Here is a 20,984-nt window from a genome sequence, read left to right on the forward strand (position 1 = left end):
CAGTTCGTGTCAGATGAACAGACTCATTAATACTCGTCTGTGAAATCTGTGGTTTGTATGACTGTCACTGCAGTCCCCAAACAACCTGAAGGTGTCAGAGTGAATCAGCTCTTCTCTGTTCTTAAAGGAAAAATGCCTTTTTTCTTCTCTACATCTTGAGTCTCATTTTTGGGGTTTTGGCCACAGTCACCTTTTTTGTCATGAAATTTAGACTTAAGAAGTCATTGCTTACACGTATGAGTCGAGCTCAGCACCCCGGTACTCCCACCCAATCTGTACCGTTGAAACATCCATTAGATTTGCAAAGCTATTCGAGCGCTGAACCAGCTATTGTAGCATGCGGGCGGTTTTAAAATGCACTTGATGATTGTAGGGGGGCATCTTGGGTCATATCATCTTTTATTTTTACTTCCAAGCCACCAAAGGTTGGTCCAGTTTTCGAAACGGTCTCCTTTTCGGCACTGCAGAACAATGTGACAAAAACAGCCTCGGAGTAACTACCCCGCGGTCGGAAAGTTGTAGGGCCGTGACGTATTGTTTTGTTGTGGTGGCTCTGTACTCCTGCGCATTGTTTGTGAAATGAAGCAGTGACTATGAGTCACTGCTGTATTTTTTGACTGCATTTCCATCCATATCAGATGGACGTTAACGGCCACTGCTTCATTTCAAACCCAGTGTGCCGCAGTGAAAATCCATGAAGCTATGGAAAACAGATCAGTGTACTTACACTTTCTGACTGCACTGTTCTCCAGCAAGTTTCAAGACTCTGCAACATTTCTAGTGAAATGCACCTAAACCAGTGGGCAGCTGCATAGGCAGTGGAAAATCAATCTAAACTTGGGCAGAATGCCCAAGAAAAAGCTCCGAGCAAGTTTATTTAACTTCAACTGCAACACACACACACACACACACACCCCTATTTGAAGAGTGGAGAACCTTAAATTAAAATAAATTGATTTTTTTTTTAATCTTTAGGTGTTGCATGTTGCATACTATGCCAACCATGGTACCTGGGTTATTTTACTGACTGGGGAGTTCTTTTTGAAAATCACCATAATCACAGAAAAGACAGGGGTTTGATCTATTTGTAAATATTTTACATCTTCATATTCATGTATGAATTTGTGAATTCATCGTGAATTTTCTACATAGCACCAAGGTCCCGCGGGAGAAAAAGTCAGAGGTAACGGATGAAGAAACTGTCTCCCGAAAGGCACAGGAAGCTGAACTCAACCGTTAGGTCTTTTTCTCCACCTGCCCAGATGGTTTCCTGATTTTGTATGTTAACACCACCTCGCACGATTTCTCTCTCTCTATCTCTCTGTGTAATAACTACGAGCAAACGGAGTCTCAGACGGACGGATCAATTCCAGAGTCATTTCTCCTGCCATTCTGCCCCAGAGCCAGCTTTCCCGGGATTACCGAGTACAGGACCCCTCCTTGGGGGGACATTTATGGAGAAGAATGCAGCCATGTACAGTTCACAGTATGTGGCGGGGGGCTGGGGGAGCAAATATGAATGCCAGAGTGCAGAATCTTTTGTTTGTTTGGGGATATGCTCTGGTTTTCACGTATGTGCAGAAAGGATTGGAATGAGATCACCTTAACCCCCCCCAACACACACACACACACACACACACCCTTTTCCCTTCCACCCGTTCTTCCAGTGGTGGTGGGATATAGAGCAATGACAGCTTAAACCCCAACCCCCCACCGTCACACACAGATATGGCACGTCTGCAGCAGCTCCAAAAACCCCCTAAACCCCCATCCTCATAAACCCCCTCATCACTCTGTGGATGAACTTGTGCTCCACTTTTCTATCAAATCACTCATAGACTTTGGGGAATCCCTTTGTGTCTCCTTCAAAACTGTGGTATATTGAAAGATGCAGAGAGAAGAGGAGAGATTTATCCTCTGAAATATGACAAATTTGACGAAGACACAACAATAAAAGTGTCGTGTATTTTGGAGGCTTATGGGCAATGTCATCCCCCAAAGACAAAGGGAAAGGCTCCGGCTTGGGGCTTTTTTTTATACACCATGTTGATGATGAAGAAAGGCACCACCTTTAGCATGGAAACATAATGGGGATTAGCAGTGGATGGGGCTGTGTCCCAGTTTAGCACAGTTGAACGTCATATTTGTCAGTAGAAACCTAGTTGTGTCAGTGGCAGGGCTGATGATTGGTGCTGTCGACTGGTAAAATACCTTAAGTGATGCTCGGCTGTGGCGGTGTCTGTGTACTGTGTACTGTGTGTGTGTTGTTGTTGTTGGTGTTTTGTGTATTCAGACTGGATGGCGGCAGCCTGCCTGTCAGAGAGCTGCAGTCGTCGCGGCTGCTCGCCGTCAGTCAGTCGGCCTGCGAGCGGCGGCGTGCCGAGGCCTTTGATTGCATCTCGGAGCCGTGCGGAGGTCTGGCCCCTGCCCACGGAGACTCGCAGCTCAGCTCCTCAGCTCACTCAGCAGCATCACACATTATACACTGAGACGCCGAGACGAGTTAGCTGGATAAACCTCACTGTATGTAGCATTTAGGCAGATAAGAGAGAAAAAGTGCCAGCGGTCGAGGTTCATGTTCCTCATGATTTATTTAACAAATCTTTTTTTTTTTTCTTGTCTTTTGCTATGAGACCCGGTGGTTTTACCCTCTGTATAGCCAGTGGGTCTGTCCTTTGCCAAATGGGGTGTTTATAGGCTAATATTAATCCTATTCTAAAAATATTATTCCTTTCCTTCACAAAAAAATGACATTTTGCCCAAGAATTTTAATTTGTTGTCAAACTGGAAAAGTTTCTGAAAAGCTTGGGGTCTGGGCCCCATGTTGGGTCGCCTAAGATGCAGACTGGAGACGTCTAAAATTTAAAATAATAAAATAGGTATTATGTATAGTATAATGTGTATCTAACTCACTCACAGGTCCCTCCTTGGTCCTGAAAATAGAAAAAAATGTGACTCAAATTCACTGGTTTTAAAAACTGGGTGATATGGCGGAAAAGGTTGAGAACCCCCGATTTAATTCACCATCCGGCACTGAAACTGAAACCCAGACTGAGGTTGAGAATCTACAGTACTGACCCCAACAGGCCTTTGTCCTAAGAGATAAATAGGACTTAATGCATCAGGTTTCCAGCCTGTTCTCTGTAGCTGCGGTTAGAGGGGAACAAACCACCGTCATGTCCAACCACAGACTGGATGATATTTGATATTTAACAAGAGGTTTCTCCCCTTGTCAGACAGACAGTGTGGACAAACCAACATACTGTTCTGAGTCCTTCCCAGCAGTAAAATACAACATATTGTACACTGTAAGTTATACTCGCCTCACCAGCAGTAGCACCGGCAGCAGTAGTCCGGGTGTAGGAGATGTATACAAGGGTTAAAGTGGGATTTTGAGCGCCGGTAAAGAGACAGGCGGGACCTGTTAAAACTTTATGGATTTTTTGACGGTCCACTGGCAAACATTATTAGGTATTAAACTGCCCACTTTAACCCCCTGGTTATATAGTACAGTATAACCGGTAGCGGTAGCAGCACTAGTAGTAGTAGTAGCTGTACTAAGTATAGTGTTTGTAGTATGAGTAGAAATTAAGCAACTGCGTCGGTTGTTGCAGCAGTTTTAATAGCAGTAATAGTACCGTTCAGTGAAGTAATAGTAGAAATGTTTGTAGTGCATCGTCGGTAACAATAGTATTGTATGTATTATTTGTAATAGTAGTCGCATTAGGAGTGGTGGTAGCAGCAGTAGTAGCAGCAGTAGTAGCACTAATAGCAGTAGCAGTAGTAGCGTTGCAGTAGCAGCAGCAGTAGTAGTAGTAGTAGTAACAGTAGTAGTAGCAGCAGCAGCAGTAGTAGTACTAGCAGTAGCAGTAGCAGTAGCATAGCAGTAGCAGCAGTAGCAGTAGCAGTAGCATTAGCAGTAGTAGTAGTGGCAGTAGTAGCAGTAGCAGTAGTAGTAGTAGTAGTAGCAGTAGCAGCAGTAGTAGCAGTAGCAGTAGTAGTAGTAGCAGTAGCATTAGCAGTAGTAGTAGTGGCAGTAGCGTTAGCAGCAGTAGTAGCAGCAGTAGTAGCGTTGCAGCAGCAGCAGCATTCGCAGCAGCAGAAGAAGAAAGGTGTATCATTACTATCAGCAGCACCACACACAGCATCAGCAGTTCGGTGAGTCCTGTACCTGCAGGTCGGGCTGCAGTGAGGGAGGAGCTGTCCCTGGTGCTGAACCAGCACCAACTGCAGCCGGTCTCCGCTGCACTGGGAGGACGTTCACTCCTTATCTAACCTTCAGCTTTCGGAAGACAAAGGAAGACAAAGGAGCCTCCGTTAGCGGCTGCTAATTTGAAATGGCCGGAGTGATTTGTGTCGGCGCGCCGCGAGTCTAAATGACGACCCGCAGAATCATCTACATTTAACGACCCCACGCAGCAAGCCAGGCTGCCAGGGTGTCTTTGATCTACCGCGACCCTCAGGAGCATTGAACTCCAAATCAGCCTGTCTGGAAGCAACAGACAAACACACACACACAAACATGCACATACTTCACTTCAGCCTTGGGCCTGTAATTTGTCTTCTGCCATACCTCTCCTTGGAGGGTGGGGGGGGGGTATTTATGTAGATTATTGCTGGAAAGTAGGTTAAGATGAATGTTGTGGAGCTGTACCCAATGCAAGCACCATTAGCTGCCACTGAGTTGAAAAAGACTTTTTGAAAGCCAATCAGCCCTGTGGAGCTGTGCGTGTGTGTGTGTGTGGTTTGACTGGTGTTTCTGGGGGGGATGGGGTGTTACATTGCCTGCATCCCATCTGGTCCTCATACTGTATTCTCCCAGTTTAAGTTGGAATTGGACCGGGATTTGGACTGAGCTGCAGTTTTCTCACGGAGTAAGCAAAGCAAACCCAAACTTCCTCTCTCAGAATCCCAATGTGCAGCTATCCCTTATTTCTATAGATGGGATGGGATGTTTAGAAGCCACTATTCACATCCGCAGCGGCATTCTAAGTAACTAATCCTCATGTGACCGCCCAGGCTCATTGTCTTTGTTTATTAGTGTGCACAGTATCCAATAAACCGGCCCCTAACGCCCAGAGCGGAGCGGAGGGTGTTTTCGTTGTTTCTGTTGCTACACGGGCCTTAAATGTCAGGCTCTCTGCACCATCTTGAGATTACATTTGATTGAGACATTTAGCAGAAAGGAAAAATAGCTGTCTGACCTTTTGAAAGATGTTTTCTCCCCACAGAACAGAAGTGGGGTTGTCTCTTAATATCATTCATGTAAATTTCATTGCATTGGTAAACCGGACGCCTCGCTGGTCCACGTCTCCCTCCTCCCGTGTTTGATTGGTGTCTGAGATAAGACGCCGGTTATCATTATTACCACCACGTCCTCTAACCGAACGTCATAGAGGTTGAACGTCAGCACGTGTTCCTTCCTCGCGCTCACTCCTGCAGCAGCTCATGTTTTCTGAAACTGGTGCGGGCCAAGACTTCCGGGGAAAACATCCTCCTAAACAGTTTCCGATACTACCGTGTTAAATTTAATTATAGAAGTCTAAGTCTAAGTCTCTAAAGGGATAATAAAGTAAGACTGCAGACATCTTTATTGGGCTTTTACCACCCACCTTTCCAGGTGCAGGATGCTAGCACAACGTAGAACTTTCAGAGGCTCCTAGTACAATCAAAATTTACGTTGATATATGGACGGGCAGTGTGTGTATTGACAGATTAAAGTCTTGTCTTTTCAATCACTGTGGTCGTTTTCAGAAAGAGCAGCTTGTTGTAACAAAAATAATGCTGGTATAGAGTACAGGTAGAGTATAGGATGGAAACCACGTGGTGGTGGTGTCTCTGAACCCTTCGCAGCAGCCTGGCAGTCCAGCAGTGTGGTAAATGCTTGGAAACTTTATGGCCAGTATCATCACAACGGTGGAAATATCAAACATATTTTTATTCAAGTGGACCGAGCCCGAATCAGGGATGGGTGTTTGAGGGCTAAACCTTTCCAGAACCTTAGGGGAAAGAGCCAAAGTCAAATCGATGTTTTCACGTGTGCCGCCGAGTCTGACGGCTAGACGTGGCATTTGACTGAGGTAATTGTTCGCTTTACAAAAGAAAAACATCTCCCTGATTTCATGTTGTCTTAACATGACTAATTATCTTGCCGTGGATGTGTCTCTTCTAATTTTCTGTCACAAACGAGGGTCTGACACGGCTGCAACGGCAGACAATAAAATCCAGCAGCCAGACCAAAATGTGAGCATTTGTTCCCCTTCAAAGCGATGAGCCTCCTGTCAGGCTGAATGGCAGCGCGCGGTGTCCTGAGCACTGTTAATGGGCATATTTGTAGGGAGGAGGAGGAGGAGGGGGATTTCTTTTTTTAGGACTAGATAATAAAGGTGGAGGGAGGAGGAGAAGGGGGATGATCTCATATTTGCTGCAGACATCAGGCAGGATGCTTTGTTTCTCTGCTGGTGGCAGAATTGTCCCTCTAAAGCAAAATAGCGTTGTGTCGTTTAGAGCCACGGCCAGAAGGCTTCTGCCGGGGGCTTGTAGTTTGTATTTCTGTTCCATCTTTTTGTGCGTCTGGCCAGTTTCTGACCAGCAAAAAGACCGGAAGCCTGCGGGTACGCTTGCGGCCCTCGGAGGCTGAAGTGCCCTAGACCACGTGTGTGACAGGTTGACTTGGCTTCACGTTGGATGCCAGGAGTCGTTCTTCATCTTGGTGGGGTTTGAGCTGCTATTGAGAGCTGGGACTCGAGAGGCAGGTGAATGTGGCTGCAGAGACACGGGCCGGCGACGCTCATCACAAGGACGGCTAGGAGTGTGGTTGCGTGCGTGTTGTGAAGCCAGAGAGCCTCGTCTCTTCCCCAGCCCATGTCTTCATCATTCACCTCGCTGTATTTATTGTACCTATGGTCTCTCTTACCGCAGAAAAAGGAAAAGGCATCCCTCCCCTCCACTTCCTTTCCCCCCTTTGTCATCATCTTTTTTGTGTCTTGGTATCGTCTCAGTTCAGACAGGATGATCCCTGTGACTCATCAGGCTTTTATTACTATGAACACTTGTGTGGGATTAAATAAAAGAGGACTCTCCTCCTCGTCGCAGCATCGTCAGCTCTCGTCATGTCTTGCCCTCCTCTCCGCTCTTTCTGTCTCTTTCTTTCACTCTTTATCCCTTTCTTTTCTATCGCTCTCATCTTACCCTCCTCTCCTCCTTTGGGAGCTGAGAGGAAATGAGAGGGGGATGAGGTAATTAAATTGCACTCAGTGGTGAGAAAGAGGGAGGTGTGTGTTCGTGTGTGTTTGCTGGAGGTGGATGAGACCAGGGAAGCTCCTTTCACGCCTTTATAGTCCTTCTCTCCGTGTTCTGCGTTTCTGTGTTTGGAGGAGGAACATGACAAACTCATGTCTGCCTGTTGTTCTCATCTTCCAGAGAAACACCGTCGCCTCTCCCGCCCGTCACTTTTTCTGTCAGACCACAAGGGTTTGAATAGATCTTGTAAACTGATCATCTCATATTATGGCGCTGAATCGTGAAACCAAATTTCCTTTTTTTAAAAAAATAGATCGGTGTCTTCAGGAAAACACACCCCTTCCTGTCAGAGTCAGACGAACCAGATAGACGTCCACAGATCCATTCAGTAATCCTAAAAAACCAGCACGTTGTGACTTCAGATCCTGCCTCATAATCGCCAGACTTAAACCTTTTCTTCCAGCTGACTGTTTTTCTGCAGCTCAAACCGTGAGTGCCAGTGACCAGTGCAGCTGGACTGTCTATGGAGCAGATTCACCAAAACGTAAGCGAATCGAGGCTTAAAAACACAAATTTTACCCAAAGAATGATGGGATCTGTAGGAGCCAAAACTCAAAACATAGCCGTGCCAAATGGCAATGAGACAAAATCCATGGATATTAGTTTGTTTTGTTCTTTAATTTTTTCATTTGAACCAATCGGTACATTTTTTGACAGGTCTTGGAGCTGAAACAATTAGTCGATTAATCAGTATTCTACTTGGGGGGCCCTCAGGCAAAGAGGAGCTGCTTGGCCCTTACTAGCGCCCTTCTTGCCCCTTTCGGTGCAAGGTTTATAGAGAGGTGGAGGCAACCGTGCCCAATGTTCTTGTCTGCTAGAATACCAGCCAGCTGTGTGAAAGCGTCATGTACCCCGTAAATTTAGGAATAAATAAAGCCGAATAAATAAAGAATGAATAAAGCCATGGAACAGTGAGAGCCCGTCTCCAGGTGTCTCTTCTAGTCAGGGGCTCAACATTGTTGAGATCAGTTGACGGACGATAAGACTGGAGCTTTTGGGGCCCCTGGAGTTCTGGGGCCTCAGGGCAGTAATCTTTCCCTGGCTATGCTCAAATCTGACTGATGCCCCTGTAATGTGGATTATTATGATTGGTAAAAATGCAATAACTGCTACTTTTGTACTTGACAATGTCTTTATAGGAACAAAGCCATGAAAGTTTCAAACTGTCTTTTCTCTCCTCTTCCCCATCTGCTTGTATCCCCTCTCTTTCCTGTTTCCTTTCCCTCTCCTTTAAACTCCTTTACTTCATACCCTTTCTTCTCCTTTCGTCTCGTCTCCTCTCCTATCTCCTTCTGCTCCCTTTCCTTTGCTTTCCTTCATTTCATGTCATGTCCTCTTCCCTCCTCTGCTCTCATCTTTCCTCTTTTCCTCCTATCTCCTTGTGTCCCCTAGATTTTCCATTTCTTTCCTCTCCTTTTCCTTCCCATCCTCTCCTCTCCTCTGTTCTTTGGGACCCATTCTATCAGTCTAGCGGAGGGAAAACAGCCCAGCTGGAGTCATAGCTCTGTAGCTCCTCCCTCTCCGTGACCTCCTGTTTTGCGACTTGTCCAGTCAGTTTCACAAATAAACTCGCACAAATGTTAGAGCAGCGCCATCTCTCCTTTAAACCCGCGGTCGTTTCATTCACCACCCTCCTCCCTCCACGTCTCGGTCTGTCGATCTGTCTCCGTTATGTTGCGTTATTCAGTTAAAGTGACAGTGCTTCTCCTCTCTCCTCATTCTCTGCTGCGGGAAGTGCACCACCAATCAGATTACCATCGACCTGACATTCCCAGAGATGAGCGAGTGAGGAAAGGTCTTCAGTTCAGCTGTCCTGGTCCTCTGTCCCGCACATTAATTCCCTTTGCTTTCTCCTCCTTCCCCTCCGTCCAAACCTTCTGACGCTCGGAAAGTGGGAGTTACTGTATCTCATACCAGTCTTTTTCCTGGCTCATCTTTGGTCCGCCCGAGTCGCTTCAGCTCGCCTGCTCTGTTACGTAAAGCTGACCAATTAAGAACGCGGCTCCCTGGCCTCTGGTCACGGAGCTGCCGAGCCACAGAGTCATAATTAGCAGATCCGACATCCATTCCTCTCAGATTTTCAGCATGTGCATGTGACGGCCGTCCAGCAGGCAGGGATGGTTTTTTTGCCTTGTCACGTCGCGCAGGCAGAAATCTGCCGGCGCTTCCATCGCTCGATGGTGTTTTCTGTGCCCGTCGCGAGTTTTTTAACACGGCTGGGGGGAGTGGGGTCAGGGAAATCCCCCGTGACAAAAACACTGCCCCTCTCCTCTCAGATTACTTGGCCAAAAGTACTTGAACGGTTCAGCATTGCAGCTATATGTGACAGTTCCACATGCGAATCCAAAACCGTGAGCACAAATCTCGTACATTAACTCAGCGGGTGATAGGATCTGAGGGTATAGACTTAGGATTTAATGAGGTTCTGAGTGAGGCAGGACTGAGGACGCCTCTGATTACCCGCAGCCACTTGTTGCACCCGGTGGTAATAAGTTGACTGACGCCCCAAAATGTCTCTAGTGTCTTAGTTTCATCACTGATGTTTTTCTCCGCCGAAACAAGCAGTACAGGAGCAAGAGTGGAGGATTTTACAGGCCCAGTGGTGGCGATGCCTACACACCGGCCCAAACGGCACTTTCCTCACACCAGCAGACAGAAACCACAGAGACAACACTCCCCTCTCTCTCATCGTGTTTTTTGTTTTGTTTCTCTCAGTTTCTCTGTTTTTTTCTTTTTCTCCCTCTCAAAAAATTGAGTTGACCTTGGTGACAGAGTGGATCTTCCATCAGGCCGGTCACTGTGGTTTAAGCTGCTCTTGTTTGTGAGAAGTTGTTCTGCTTAAGTTTCCTTGAGCGAGATATTGAATTCCTACCAGCTGCAGGGGCCACAGGCCTGTAAACTGACCTCTGACGTTAAAAAGATTCTGTTGAAATCGCATTTTTTGGACACCATCACATTCCTTGTCTTCAGCCAGGTCCGTCTACTGCATTCAGGATGGGTTTTGGCAGAAGGTCAAACCTGAGAAACAAACCATAAACAGTCACATTTCAGTTGCGGTTCGAATGTCCACTGAAAGTGCATCTCCACTGTTACTTAGAGCTGGATCCCTCACATTTTTTTTTGTGTTTCACAAGTAAATTGAAAAGATGTCTGAAGCTCATTCACGATCAGCGTGGTACCAGATACTTTGTGGCTCTACTTTACTCGTTTTAGATGCCGTGCGCAGGAAACCAGCAAACCGTCTCTATTAATTAACAGTGTTATCTGAATATCGGCAACAATACAATGACTTCCCTTGCCTCACAGACTTCAGACGAGAAGTGGCGTAAACACACAAAAGGAAGAACTAGCTGTGTTATACATGTATGTACATAGAAGCGAAGCCAGTATCTAATGAAACACATCTTTACATCTCACATATTAATTTCATGTGCATACAGGCATTTAAATAACCTCACAGGTGAAGGTGTCGACATCTTTTGCACCTAAAAACTGTCTAATTAACTAGTGTCAGAAGCGAAATGTGGAGTGATTTTTAATTCCAGGACCAGCAGAGACCAATAACACACCTGCTATAAAGTCTGGAAACTCTGTGCCTGACTTCTAGGTGTTTTGGTTGAATGATTTTTTTTTTCCTCATGTATTCTCTTGTATTTCGTCTGTATGATATTAAAACCCAAATTTTCCTACGAGTTACCTGAGAGCGTTACACATTAGTAGCACCTCTGCGTGAGCGTGCTCTTGTTGACCTTGACCAGTTTGCTCCGTTAAGTCTTTCTCGCCCAGCAAAAGCTGTAAGAAACCATCAAGGCCGTTGGGGGAAAAGGGGAAGCCTCTGTCTCAAAAGGAAAGAAAACAAGAGGGGCGGAGAGGAACATGTGGCGATGGAGAGGATATGCACGAAGCGCTGAGCCTGAGCATTGGCTGGGTGTTTGAAAGGATGATCCGTCAGAAGGAAAGTGAATGTGTATGAAAGAGGGAGCTAAAAATAGTCGACTGTCTCCGAAGAATCATGGAGGGAGCAGAAGAATCACCTCTGCTGCCTCCGGCAGAAACAGGAAGGCAAGGAGCATGTGTGCTCACTGCTGAATGAGAAGTGCTCGGCGCATTGTGCGCACTTACACATTAATGTGTGTGTGAATGTGTGCATGCTGCTTTTTTTTTTTTTTTTTTTTTAGGTCTTTTGTGAATTCCTTAATGCTCTCAGAAATACATTAAAAAGGAGAAGCGAGCTGAGTTGTAGAGGCTGCAAGGTAGAAATAGTTTGGTATAGCGAGCCAGTTCCAGTTCATTAGAGGATGCCAGGATTTTCTTCCTTCTTTTTTTAAAGACTTGTAAAATCCTCCAGTCTGGCTCCTGTACTGCTTGTTTCGGTGGAGAAACATCAGTGATGAAACATTTTGGATTGAGCTCAGGCATCAAAATTCGCTGTTGACCATGGAAATATTTTGCTTCTTATTTGACAGAGCAGGGTTTTGTAAAATGGTGCGACACATACAGTATTGTAGCCTCCTCCAGTTTGGAGTCTCCGATTCTCTCCGTTCCGTCAAAGGTCAGCACTGTCAGGCCTGCTCGCAGCTGGTCAACGGCACAGATTCACGTGTCAGAGTCCTCGAAGTTGATTTCTCCACCAACGCTCTTCACAAATTTCCTCTGAGTAGCCGCTGATGGCAACTATTCCATCGAAAGGAACAGACTGAGGCCTTGGGGAGGTCATTTGATTCAATGTTAATAATAAAGATACCACATGAAGAAGCACTGACTCCACTTGGGGTCAGAGGCGTCAGAGTATTCTCCTTTCATCAAGATTTTCATCCTTTCTCAGAGCAGGACTCATCCTCTGTGCCGGCGCTGGGCCAGAGTCTCTGGGTGCTCCGTTACTGATCCGGCTCCTGTGCGTGCGTGCGAGTGTGTGTGTGTGTGTGTGTGTGTGTGTGTGTGTGTGTGTGTGTGTGTGTGTGTGTGTGTGTGTGTGTGTGTTTGTGCGTGTGCGTGTACACGCGTGGTTAAGTGAGCTCTGTGTCGTATCGATTGACACTCCTTTCTAAGCTCGGGGGCTCGGATGTTTAGGTTTCGACTGAACATGCTGTCATGCTGCAAATGTGTGTGTGTGTGTGTGTGTGTGTGTGTGTGTTTTGTAGAGAGAGAGGAAACTGCTGGGGTTGATAGTCAGCTCATTGTCAGTGACACCATGTTGGTTACGCAGGGGCTGAACACTGGACTCTGAGCAGCTGTCGGACTCCGCGGGTCTGTGTCCCAGGGGAGCCGCAGAGTGTCAACACAAACTCTCCATGTATCATCGGCCTCTCAGGTGTGCGTGCGGGTGTGTTGGTGTGTGTTTGTGTTGCCACGCTGAGCGGTCGGCTTGCCGAGACCTCGACAGTCCTCTCTGTAGTGTCGTGGACTGAAGCAACCAGCTAAACACCAGAGAGCCGTTCACGGTCTGCGTGCCCCCACTGATATAAATGGAGCGCACAAAAATATTAGAAACACCCTCCAGTATAACTCTATACAATTCAACAGCAACACAAACCAAAGCCTCCACGGTGACCATGAAGTTAAATCGATGAAAACTGAACATTATAAGCTCTGCTTTGTCATGATATGTGTAAATGTGTAGGTTGAGGTGCGTGTCTGTAGGTGCAGGATGTGTCTGAAGCACGATGTGAAAAGGTTCAACGTTTATTCCTCAAACTCAAAAACGAGGCTTTAATCTGCCAAAAGTAATGGTCAGATTAATGTGTTTTAGCACAGAGACATGTTTCCGGTGTTACTCATTGTCTAGACTCTGGTAGTAAGTGCGCAGTTTTTATATTTTGGCTTCACGGTCTGTTTGGTCGGAAAAAACAAGAAAAGAAATTGCAGCTGTCGGTACTGCTCATGTTTTTGGACTTTTTAAAAACCATCTCAGGATTTCACAGAGTGCTTGAAGCAGCCTTCGTGGCTGTGGCAGACAGCAGAGGTTTGGCTCCATGGCTTTCATGTTGAATTTCTCCCCTTCTGTGGATTCAAATTTAGGCAGACTTCTCATTTTAAACATCCCTCTGCCCAACCCCTACCTCCTCCCTCTCTCCGATTGTCGTCTCCAAGCCAATCAGAGCACAGCAGCTGGCAGACAGGCAGTAAGCTCGTATTTGGGTCACAACAGCAGGATGCCGACTCGGCTAACCGAGCCACAAAGCTGCGTGTGGAGGCGCTGACATGAGCCCGCTCATTGAGTCAAACACGTCCAGATACTGGGAGGAAGCTGGGAGGTTCACAGCAAATGCGTGTCAACGACAGTATTGTTTGTTTGGACGCAGAGAGAAGATGGTTGCACTCGTACGTGGCGGAAAGAATGTGCTGTTTACAGTAACTTTAAGCACGTTATTGTTTTTAATGTAGAACTGGCCGTTGTATCTGATATGACACTATGTGCAAGCAGCCCCGGGACCTAAATTATCGACGGTAAGTGTCAGGTTTTGGTGGCAGTCCCTCAGACCCCAAACGGCAAGATCTTCTTTTTAGTGCCGCCTCGCCAAAGAAGTGGAAACATAAATACGAATTTCTAGGCCCAAAGTCAGAGTCAATAGACCAAAGTACAACACGGGCACTGGACAGCCTGGGGATTTCAGCTTTTTTTACCTCTTTCTGGGGTCTTGTAATACGGCTACACATGCAGTGATGAAAAAGTGATGACAAAAGTAATTTTCCTGCGTATGCCCTGTTGTACACGGATGGAGCGACTGATGACGTGCAGGATGTCTCCTGCAGCCTCCAGCGGGGCCCAAAGCAAAGGTCCCGTTAACTTTGACGAGCCCTCCAGAGCCGCGGTGTCCAACGTCATCATCTGCGTGTGTGTGTGTGTTGTTCAGGGAGGTGGAGGTCGCTCGTGTGTCTTAGCAGTATTAGTCATTGCCCTGCTTTTGTGAGAAAGACATCAGGGCTCATTAACAGCCATGGTCCGTCAGGCGAGCCGAGTCAGGTCGGAGTCATGTTGGAAATTAATTTGCACAGGAAATGTACGTGTGTGTGTGTGTGTGTGTGTGGGGGGTGAACAGGGCTCTCTGGAGAAGATGACAAAGCAGTCAGAGACTAATTATGAAGCTCCGACTTGAGGCACTGAAAGTGAAAGTTTAGCTGCAGGGCTGAATATTTCAGCAGAAACTGGGGTTACATGCGAACCAAGCGTATGGATTTATGTTTAATAAGTTCCGGTTCGCAGTTATTACTTTTCCTATACAGCAATGTCGCTTGATCTGATTGAAGGAGCACTTTGGTTGAGATCTACTACCTGTTCTCCCTCTCTCTGTGTGTAAGTAGATTATTTGACAAACTTCTCAGTCCATTTCTGTGATATTCGGGGGCCAGATTGCCTTTGGGTCAAAGTACAACTGATTCAATTTCGGTGGTGATACAGATGTGATATTTTGCTGTTAGGTGGTTATTGTTTTTTTTTCAGCCAGAACTGTGACGCTGATAGAAACAGAAATTTGATACTGAATCCCAGGGCGATGTTTGCAGGGTCAAGAACTGGATTCAACTTGAAATTGAAATGACAGGACCAGTGTGTTTGGCTGTGACAGAAAGTTGGAGAGTTTCCCAGCATTTGCAGTGGTTTGTGCTGTGTGGTTTTCTTAAATTATTATCACTAAAATTTGTTGTTTTAATCCATTCTGTGAAGAACGCTACTGTATGTCGTTGACACGCTTTTAGTGGGCATCATTTTCTTGTTCCTGATCAACACCTACTTCATTTTTGGTCCCATAAGTCTTTGAAAGAAATGTCTGGGCCTGTATTCAGACTAGGAAGTACAAGCAGAGTAGAAGCTACTAGTTTGACTTGTTTGGTCCTAGTTTTAGTCCCAAGAGTAAAAGGATTTTGGCAACTTCCTTTACCCCGGACATGACTACTACTCTTTATCTGATCGTTGGTAGAGCTCCCGAGGTGCTTTAGCCTGTCAGGAGTTGCCAGGAGATGGTGTTCAGACAGAAACCGTCTGAAAGCGGATCGATCATTCAGGATCACCTAATGACCAAGAGCTAATTCAGATACCACTCTGACGAAAACTGAATAACTTTTGTTGTTGATCTTAGAGGAGAACGCATGCTGTGCCCACAGAAACCTCTCCGCAGCAACCTACAGTCTCTGCAGAAGTAAACCAGACTGTCTTTCTCACGGCGTCATAGATGATGCACAGAACTTGAAGGTCCTCAGCGAGACTGAAACTTGCCCACGAACACATTTCACACATTTTAACCTGTGCATTGTTTGCACCTGCAATTTTCGGCACAGACGAGCACATTCAAATTCTCTTCAGAAAAGCCCATTTCTGGTCCATTTAATGTATGTTAGAGTCATATCAGGGCCATAATGTTTTAATGTAGTGCATATTTGCTAAGACTGAGTAATATGACAGATATGATTCCCCCACCTGCACAGGGCAGAGAGGTTAACGGGGGGCATAGTATGGTTGAAAGGTGAATTCTAAGTTCTCCATGGAGAGGTGTCACGTGTGCAGAGTGCAGAGCTACACAAAATCTGCCAGATGCTGCACAAGGCACTGTCCAACAACGTGGTCCGATAGAGCTGATTACAATGATTTCATGCAGCTGAGTCCAGTCTCCTTCTCTTTCGATGTGTTTTAGGCGACGTGTTTACTTACAGCCAGCTGTGTGACTGACAAGCTTGTTGTGTGGTTTTGATTGGGCCTAATATATTTTTATACTTTTGCATGTATATCAGTTAAATCAGTTACCAACATTATTTGCCTGTATTAATAAAACCTATGGAAAAGTCCTACTCTGGTAGTCTTATGTATTTTCAATTCAAGGAGGGAAGCCTCAGTCCTCCCTCGCCTTTTTTCAGCCTTTACATTTACTCTTCTCAGGTTCACGGCCGTTCTCTCAGATATAATGGAAGCTGAACAAAAGCCTTATGACGGAAAAACAGTCCGAAATGAATTTCATTGCTTTGTGTTGACACCGTACAGGATTAGCATCGCTGGTAATTGAAGTGTAATTGACTGTCGGTGTGGTGGTGGCGGTGTTGGAAGAGGCCCTGCTGGAAATAATTACCAGTGGGTCACAGCAGGTTGGAGAGTTATTCACGAGATTCACACGGAAGCAAATAAAATAAAAATGAGGATTCAGACGTACGGTCGGAGCAGCCAGCTGTGCGTCAGCCAATGAATGCCACCAGGGGAGGTATGAAAGATTTAAATTGAAAATCACCAACTCATCAGTCGCGTTGAATCCAAAGTGGCGTCACGCTGGGCAGAAGAAGGAAACACCTCGTCCTACTTTTAAAGGCTGGACGGGTGAACCTTCAAATCGGCTGCTTAATAACATCCCATTCATGTGCAGCAGCACCAGTGCTGGGACGTTCTTTACCTACCTACAAGTTTGCTTGTGGTACTTTGCTCTGTACTTCCCCTCTTTGTGAGTCTGCTTCATCTCAGAGGGAGATATTGTGCTTCGTACTCCACTAACTTCACATTCAAAACATGACTTATCGTCCTAGAAATGATGCTTTGCTGGATTTATACTGTCCACTCAACATATAAGGAAATGTAGCAGAACCTGGAATACCTGACCCCAGTTTGTAGTGTTGGCTAAACTGTACAGACCCAACAAAACCGTCTTGAAGTTGCTCTGCAGCCGCAAGCGTATTTTTTTCAGCAGTGGAGTAAGCGCAGCAAATACGGCGTGGATCAGATTAGCGTGACATAAAAAAAAATCCATGAAAAAAAAAACCCAATCGATCCTCGAAGTCCATGTCATAATATTTACCAAATCAATTGGGATTCATCTGTTTCAAAATAGATAAAAATTATCAGGGAACAAAATCTCTCTAAATGCGTTTAAGATGTTAAGCAGAGCAAAGCTGTGCAAATACCAGCATTTTCCCAAAACACCAGACCCCCCTCCCAAGCAGGTCTGGTCTGTTAAAATGTCCCAAACCTGCCTGGTATTTCCTCACTCGTCCGACCTTGTGCAAAGTAGCGACGGTGAACAGAGGCTGTGATGAAGCAACGAGGCCTCACAACCAACCGCATGGACATAACATCACAGCTCGCACTGGTGACACCTACTGGTAAAAACAATTAAGAGCAGCCGAACCATAAACGACCGCGTGCCGGCCGGCGCGTTGCAGCGCTTCGTGCCGCTGCTGCATCCAGTAAGGATTCTCACATCCCTTTATACTTTGTCATGGGCTTCAGTTGTTGTCATTATAGGCGCTGCTTGGTACGACGGCTGATTAGCTGCATGACTTCGAGAGAGAGAGAGAGTGTGTTAATTTGGACTAGTGCTTTCAGTGAACGACTGGGGATTGAGAGCGTTGGTGTAACTGAGAAGTGTGGGGAGAGGAAGGGAAGCTTTTATAGATTTTTATTCAGGAAGAGAAGTTTGTTCTCTGTGTTTGGGTTTTGGTTTTTTTTTTGATACATGTTACCTGCCTTAGAGCAGAATCTCTCACAGGGGCAGTGGAGGCCGGCGTACACAAAAACTCAAAACCCCGCCAGCTGACAGAGATGAGGGTAAACCTGTGTTTCTTCAAGGGGATATAAATAAAAATAAAAACTGAAAGTAAAACATTTGACGGTGATTTATTTCACATTGCACTCCCGATACTCCAGTTACTGCCTAGGTTTTTAATTCTGACGGCGATTTAATAAATGCAAGGGCTTGAACCTAAAAGGTTGCCGGTTCACATGCGGGGACCACCTTTTTCTTCCGCCATTTTGACAGCGGACGAAAGCGTTTCTCAGGTTTTCCAGCCAAATTCTTCAGTGTGTCTCTGTAAGATGGAAATCGCCTCCTCCTCAGAGTAAAGGCAGAACGACGCGTTGGTTTACTGTAATAAGTTTGGAGGGGATTGCATCACAGGATTGGGAGTTTGGCTCTTCCTCTTGGCATCAACACCACTTTTCTGTATTGTCAGAAGTGTCTCTCCTCCTCCTCCTCTCCTTTCTTCTCCTTTCATCATGTGGCTGAACGAGGATGTGAAGCTCCCTTTTCCCAGTTATTTCTTCGTCTTCTCATCCTACTCAGATTTGGTTCTTTCCCCTGCTCTCTCTCTCTCTCTCTCTCTCCTGTGGGTTAATTACTGTGTGTTACTGCTTCCCCCTCAATCCTGTGAGTTACATAAAGCTGAACTCGTTAAAGTGAAGAGCTGGAAGTTTTGCTGTTCCCTTGTCAGGACAAGATTTCCTTCTGATGGCACATCGGCAGCGAGGCAGACTCGTGGCCATTAAACTGGCCTGAGAGCTGTCGAAAGGACTTTGCGGAGCTCGGTGTCACCGCCGCGTCGTTCGCTAAAGTCTTGTATGGTGTGCACTGGGATGGGTAATAGCACGAATACATAGGCTATCGGCGAGAAATACACTATAGAGCCAATGTATGGCTGATTGACTTACATTTTGAATTACAAAAGAAGTACCTTTATATTTCTGCCTCGTCAGCGATTAAGGCTGGGGAAGCTTTTCAAGATCATCACCAGGATGTGCATCACGCAAACATCAAAATCTGCTATAGACCAAACTATATTCATTTCTAGGGACATTTCTCCAATCTTTGCTTCTTCTGGCTTCTAGAAATTGCGATGCAGGAATTGCGAGTCCACGTAGAGAGGTCGCCAGTCGGCAGTGGTGGAAGGTACCGAAGTACATTTATTCAGGTGCAATTTCGAGTTACTTGTGCTTGACTTGAGTGTTTCCAGTATTTTTATGCTACATTTCACTGGAAAATATTCTACCCATTTCTCCACCACTGACAGCTATAGTTAGATTATGGTGAGTTTATAAAATACAATGCATTGTAATAGATTAAACTACCAGTAGTTGAGATTTAGCTCTACCTCGCACGCCTACAACAGTTGAATCACATCTCAGCTCCCAGCTCCTGGGGAAATGATGTGGCTGTTTGGCTGCTAGATGCTCCCGTTTCCTCGCCAACTCGCTGCTAACTTTCTCCGCTGTTTCGCTGAAAACAGTTTCCTGCTGCTGCTGGAAGTGACACTACCCAGAGATATCAGAATCAGAAAAACTTTATTGATCCCTGCAGGGAAATCGCTCTCTTACAACTGCTCAACATGCAGTTAAGAAAGAGGAAGTAAAAAAGTAAAAACAGAGCCTAAATGTAATAAAGATTATAGCTGTGTTAAGGGTCTGAATCTTCTTTCAGTCAGGAGCCGCTGCTCTAAAATAAGAATTTGACAGTCTGTGCCTGCACAAGGTCCCACACGACATGCAACAGCTCACCTTGCAGCTCCACTACCAAGGTAGATTTAGGGGAAAACAGCAGTCCTTCAGAAAACCAATAATCTAAGAGCAGACCTTGTGCCGCGGTCAGAAACACGGTGGGTTATGTATTTTGTGGAGCTCAGAGTACCACGGGAGGACGCCGTGCAAACAGCCTCTGAGAGGAAAAAGTTTCAGATACGCAGAGCTGGCAGCAGAGGCTGAGGAGCGTGATGAGGTCCGCCCAGTGCAGGTTGGCCGCAGGGGTTTTGTTGGCAGATCAGCCTTGTCCCTGTTACTTGAACTGGGTGTAAGAGGGCGGAACGGGTAGCATGCCAGTGCTAGTGATATTGTAGTGAATTTCACCTGTTACGGAGGGTTGTGGTGAGTGTGTTGGTGCAGGTAAAGACGGGGCTGGTTGTAGGACGCTGGACGCCGCATTGTTCCTTTGAGCAAGATAAGGCTGGGTCATGCCGCCAAGTATCTGCTCTTCACTTGGGTGAGGATAGGATTGGATGCTTTAGTGGTGTGCTAGTCCGAGAGCGCTAACCTTCTGATACCCCTGGCAGTAGGACTAGCGGAGCTAGAAAAGTAGCGGTAACGGATGGACTACCGAGTGGGCCATGGCACTCTGATGAAACTGCCCGTCAATTATTAATGGACACAGACACGGAGCTCACATGGTCACGAACATCACCTCCCTCAACCTCCAGCTGAATACACCTGCGATGGTTTAATAAAGCAGGCAGCAAGAGTGGGTCTGAAAGCAGACGCACTGCTCGGGTTTTTGTGGGGGTTCGACGAAAAGGGAAGGGGACGCAGGTCACATACTACAAAGGACAAGCGATGGCGACTTAGCAAAATAATCAAAAAGTTAGTGTGCGCAGTCCTCTGTTCATACTAGGGAGGAAATGACTAAACTAAATCAGCTGATGGACAGTTGACTGTTAGCCTCCCTCATCGGGGAGAAAACCGAGCAGGTGCAGCAGGGGTCACCGTGACAACAATGGCTGTCACCAGTTGAAAGAGTGATAGTGACCGAGAGGAAACCGTTGCCAACCGTAGAGTGTGTCCTGCCACTTCCCATGTCCGTCACATCCATTGTTGCAGATGTTGCCGCAGGTTCTCTGAAGCATGGCGGGAAATGCAACCCTGGAAGCAAATGAACCACCTGGCTTTGGGAGCTTTTAACTGGATCCCACGGTCTTCATCAGCAGCTGTCATCCACAGACCATCCAAAACCCCACACCCCTCGCATCACGTGACACGTCCCGTACTTAAATCAACTGATGGTGACGGAGCAAACTCTGTTCGCTTATAAAGACCAAGAAATGCAGTTGAAAGCTCTGGAAGAAGCTAGTGATTTCATATTATTTTGACAAACAGCTCTGACGTTGTAGGAATGCGTCTCTCTCTCTCTCTTGCTCTCTTTTGATGGAGCTTGGCTAGTAGTTTCCCCTGC

General features: G+C 46.2%; 1 protein-coding gene across 1 annotated transcript in view; it reads left to right on the plus strand.

Annotated features, from left to right (window-relative positions):
- Positions 1-20,984, plus strand: part of LOC120789332 (serine/threonine-protein kinase BRSK2-like) — a 128,620-nt gene that overhangs the window by 24,533 nt on the left and 83,103 nt on the right. The window contains exons 2-3 of the mRNA XM_040125999.1: positions 6,600-6,614; positions 15,724-15,732. Of these exons, the coding sequence (XP_039981933.1) occupies positions 6,600-6,614; positions 15,724-15,732 (24 nt within the window). The remainder of the gene's footprint in view (positions 1-6,599; positions 6,615-15,723; positions 15,733-20,984) is intronic.

Source organism: Xiphias gladius, chromosome 1 (assembly GCF_016859285.1).
Source record: "Xiphias gladius isolate SHS-SW01 ecotype Sanya breed wild chromosome 1, ASM1685928v1, whole genome shotgun sequence".
In the NCBI taxonomy this organism is placed as follows: Eukaryota; Metazoa; Chordata; class Actinopteri; order Istiophoriformes; family Xiphiidae; genus Xiphias; species Xiphias gladius.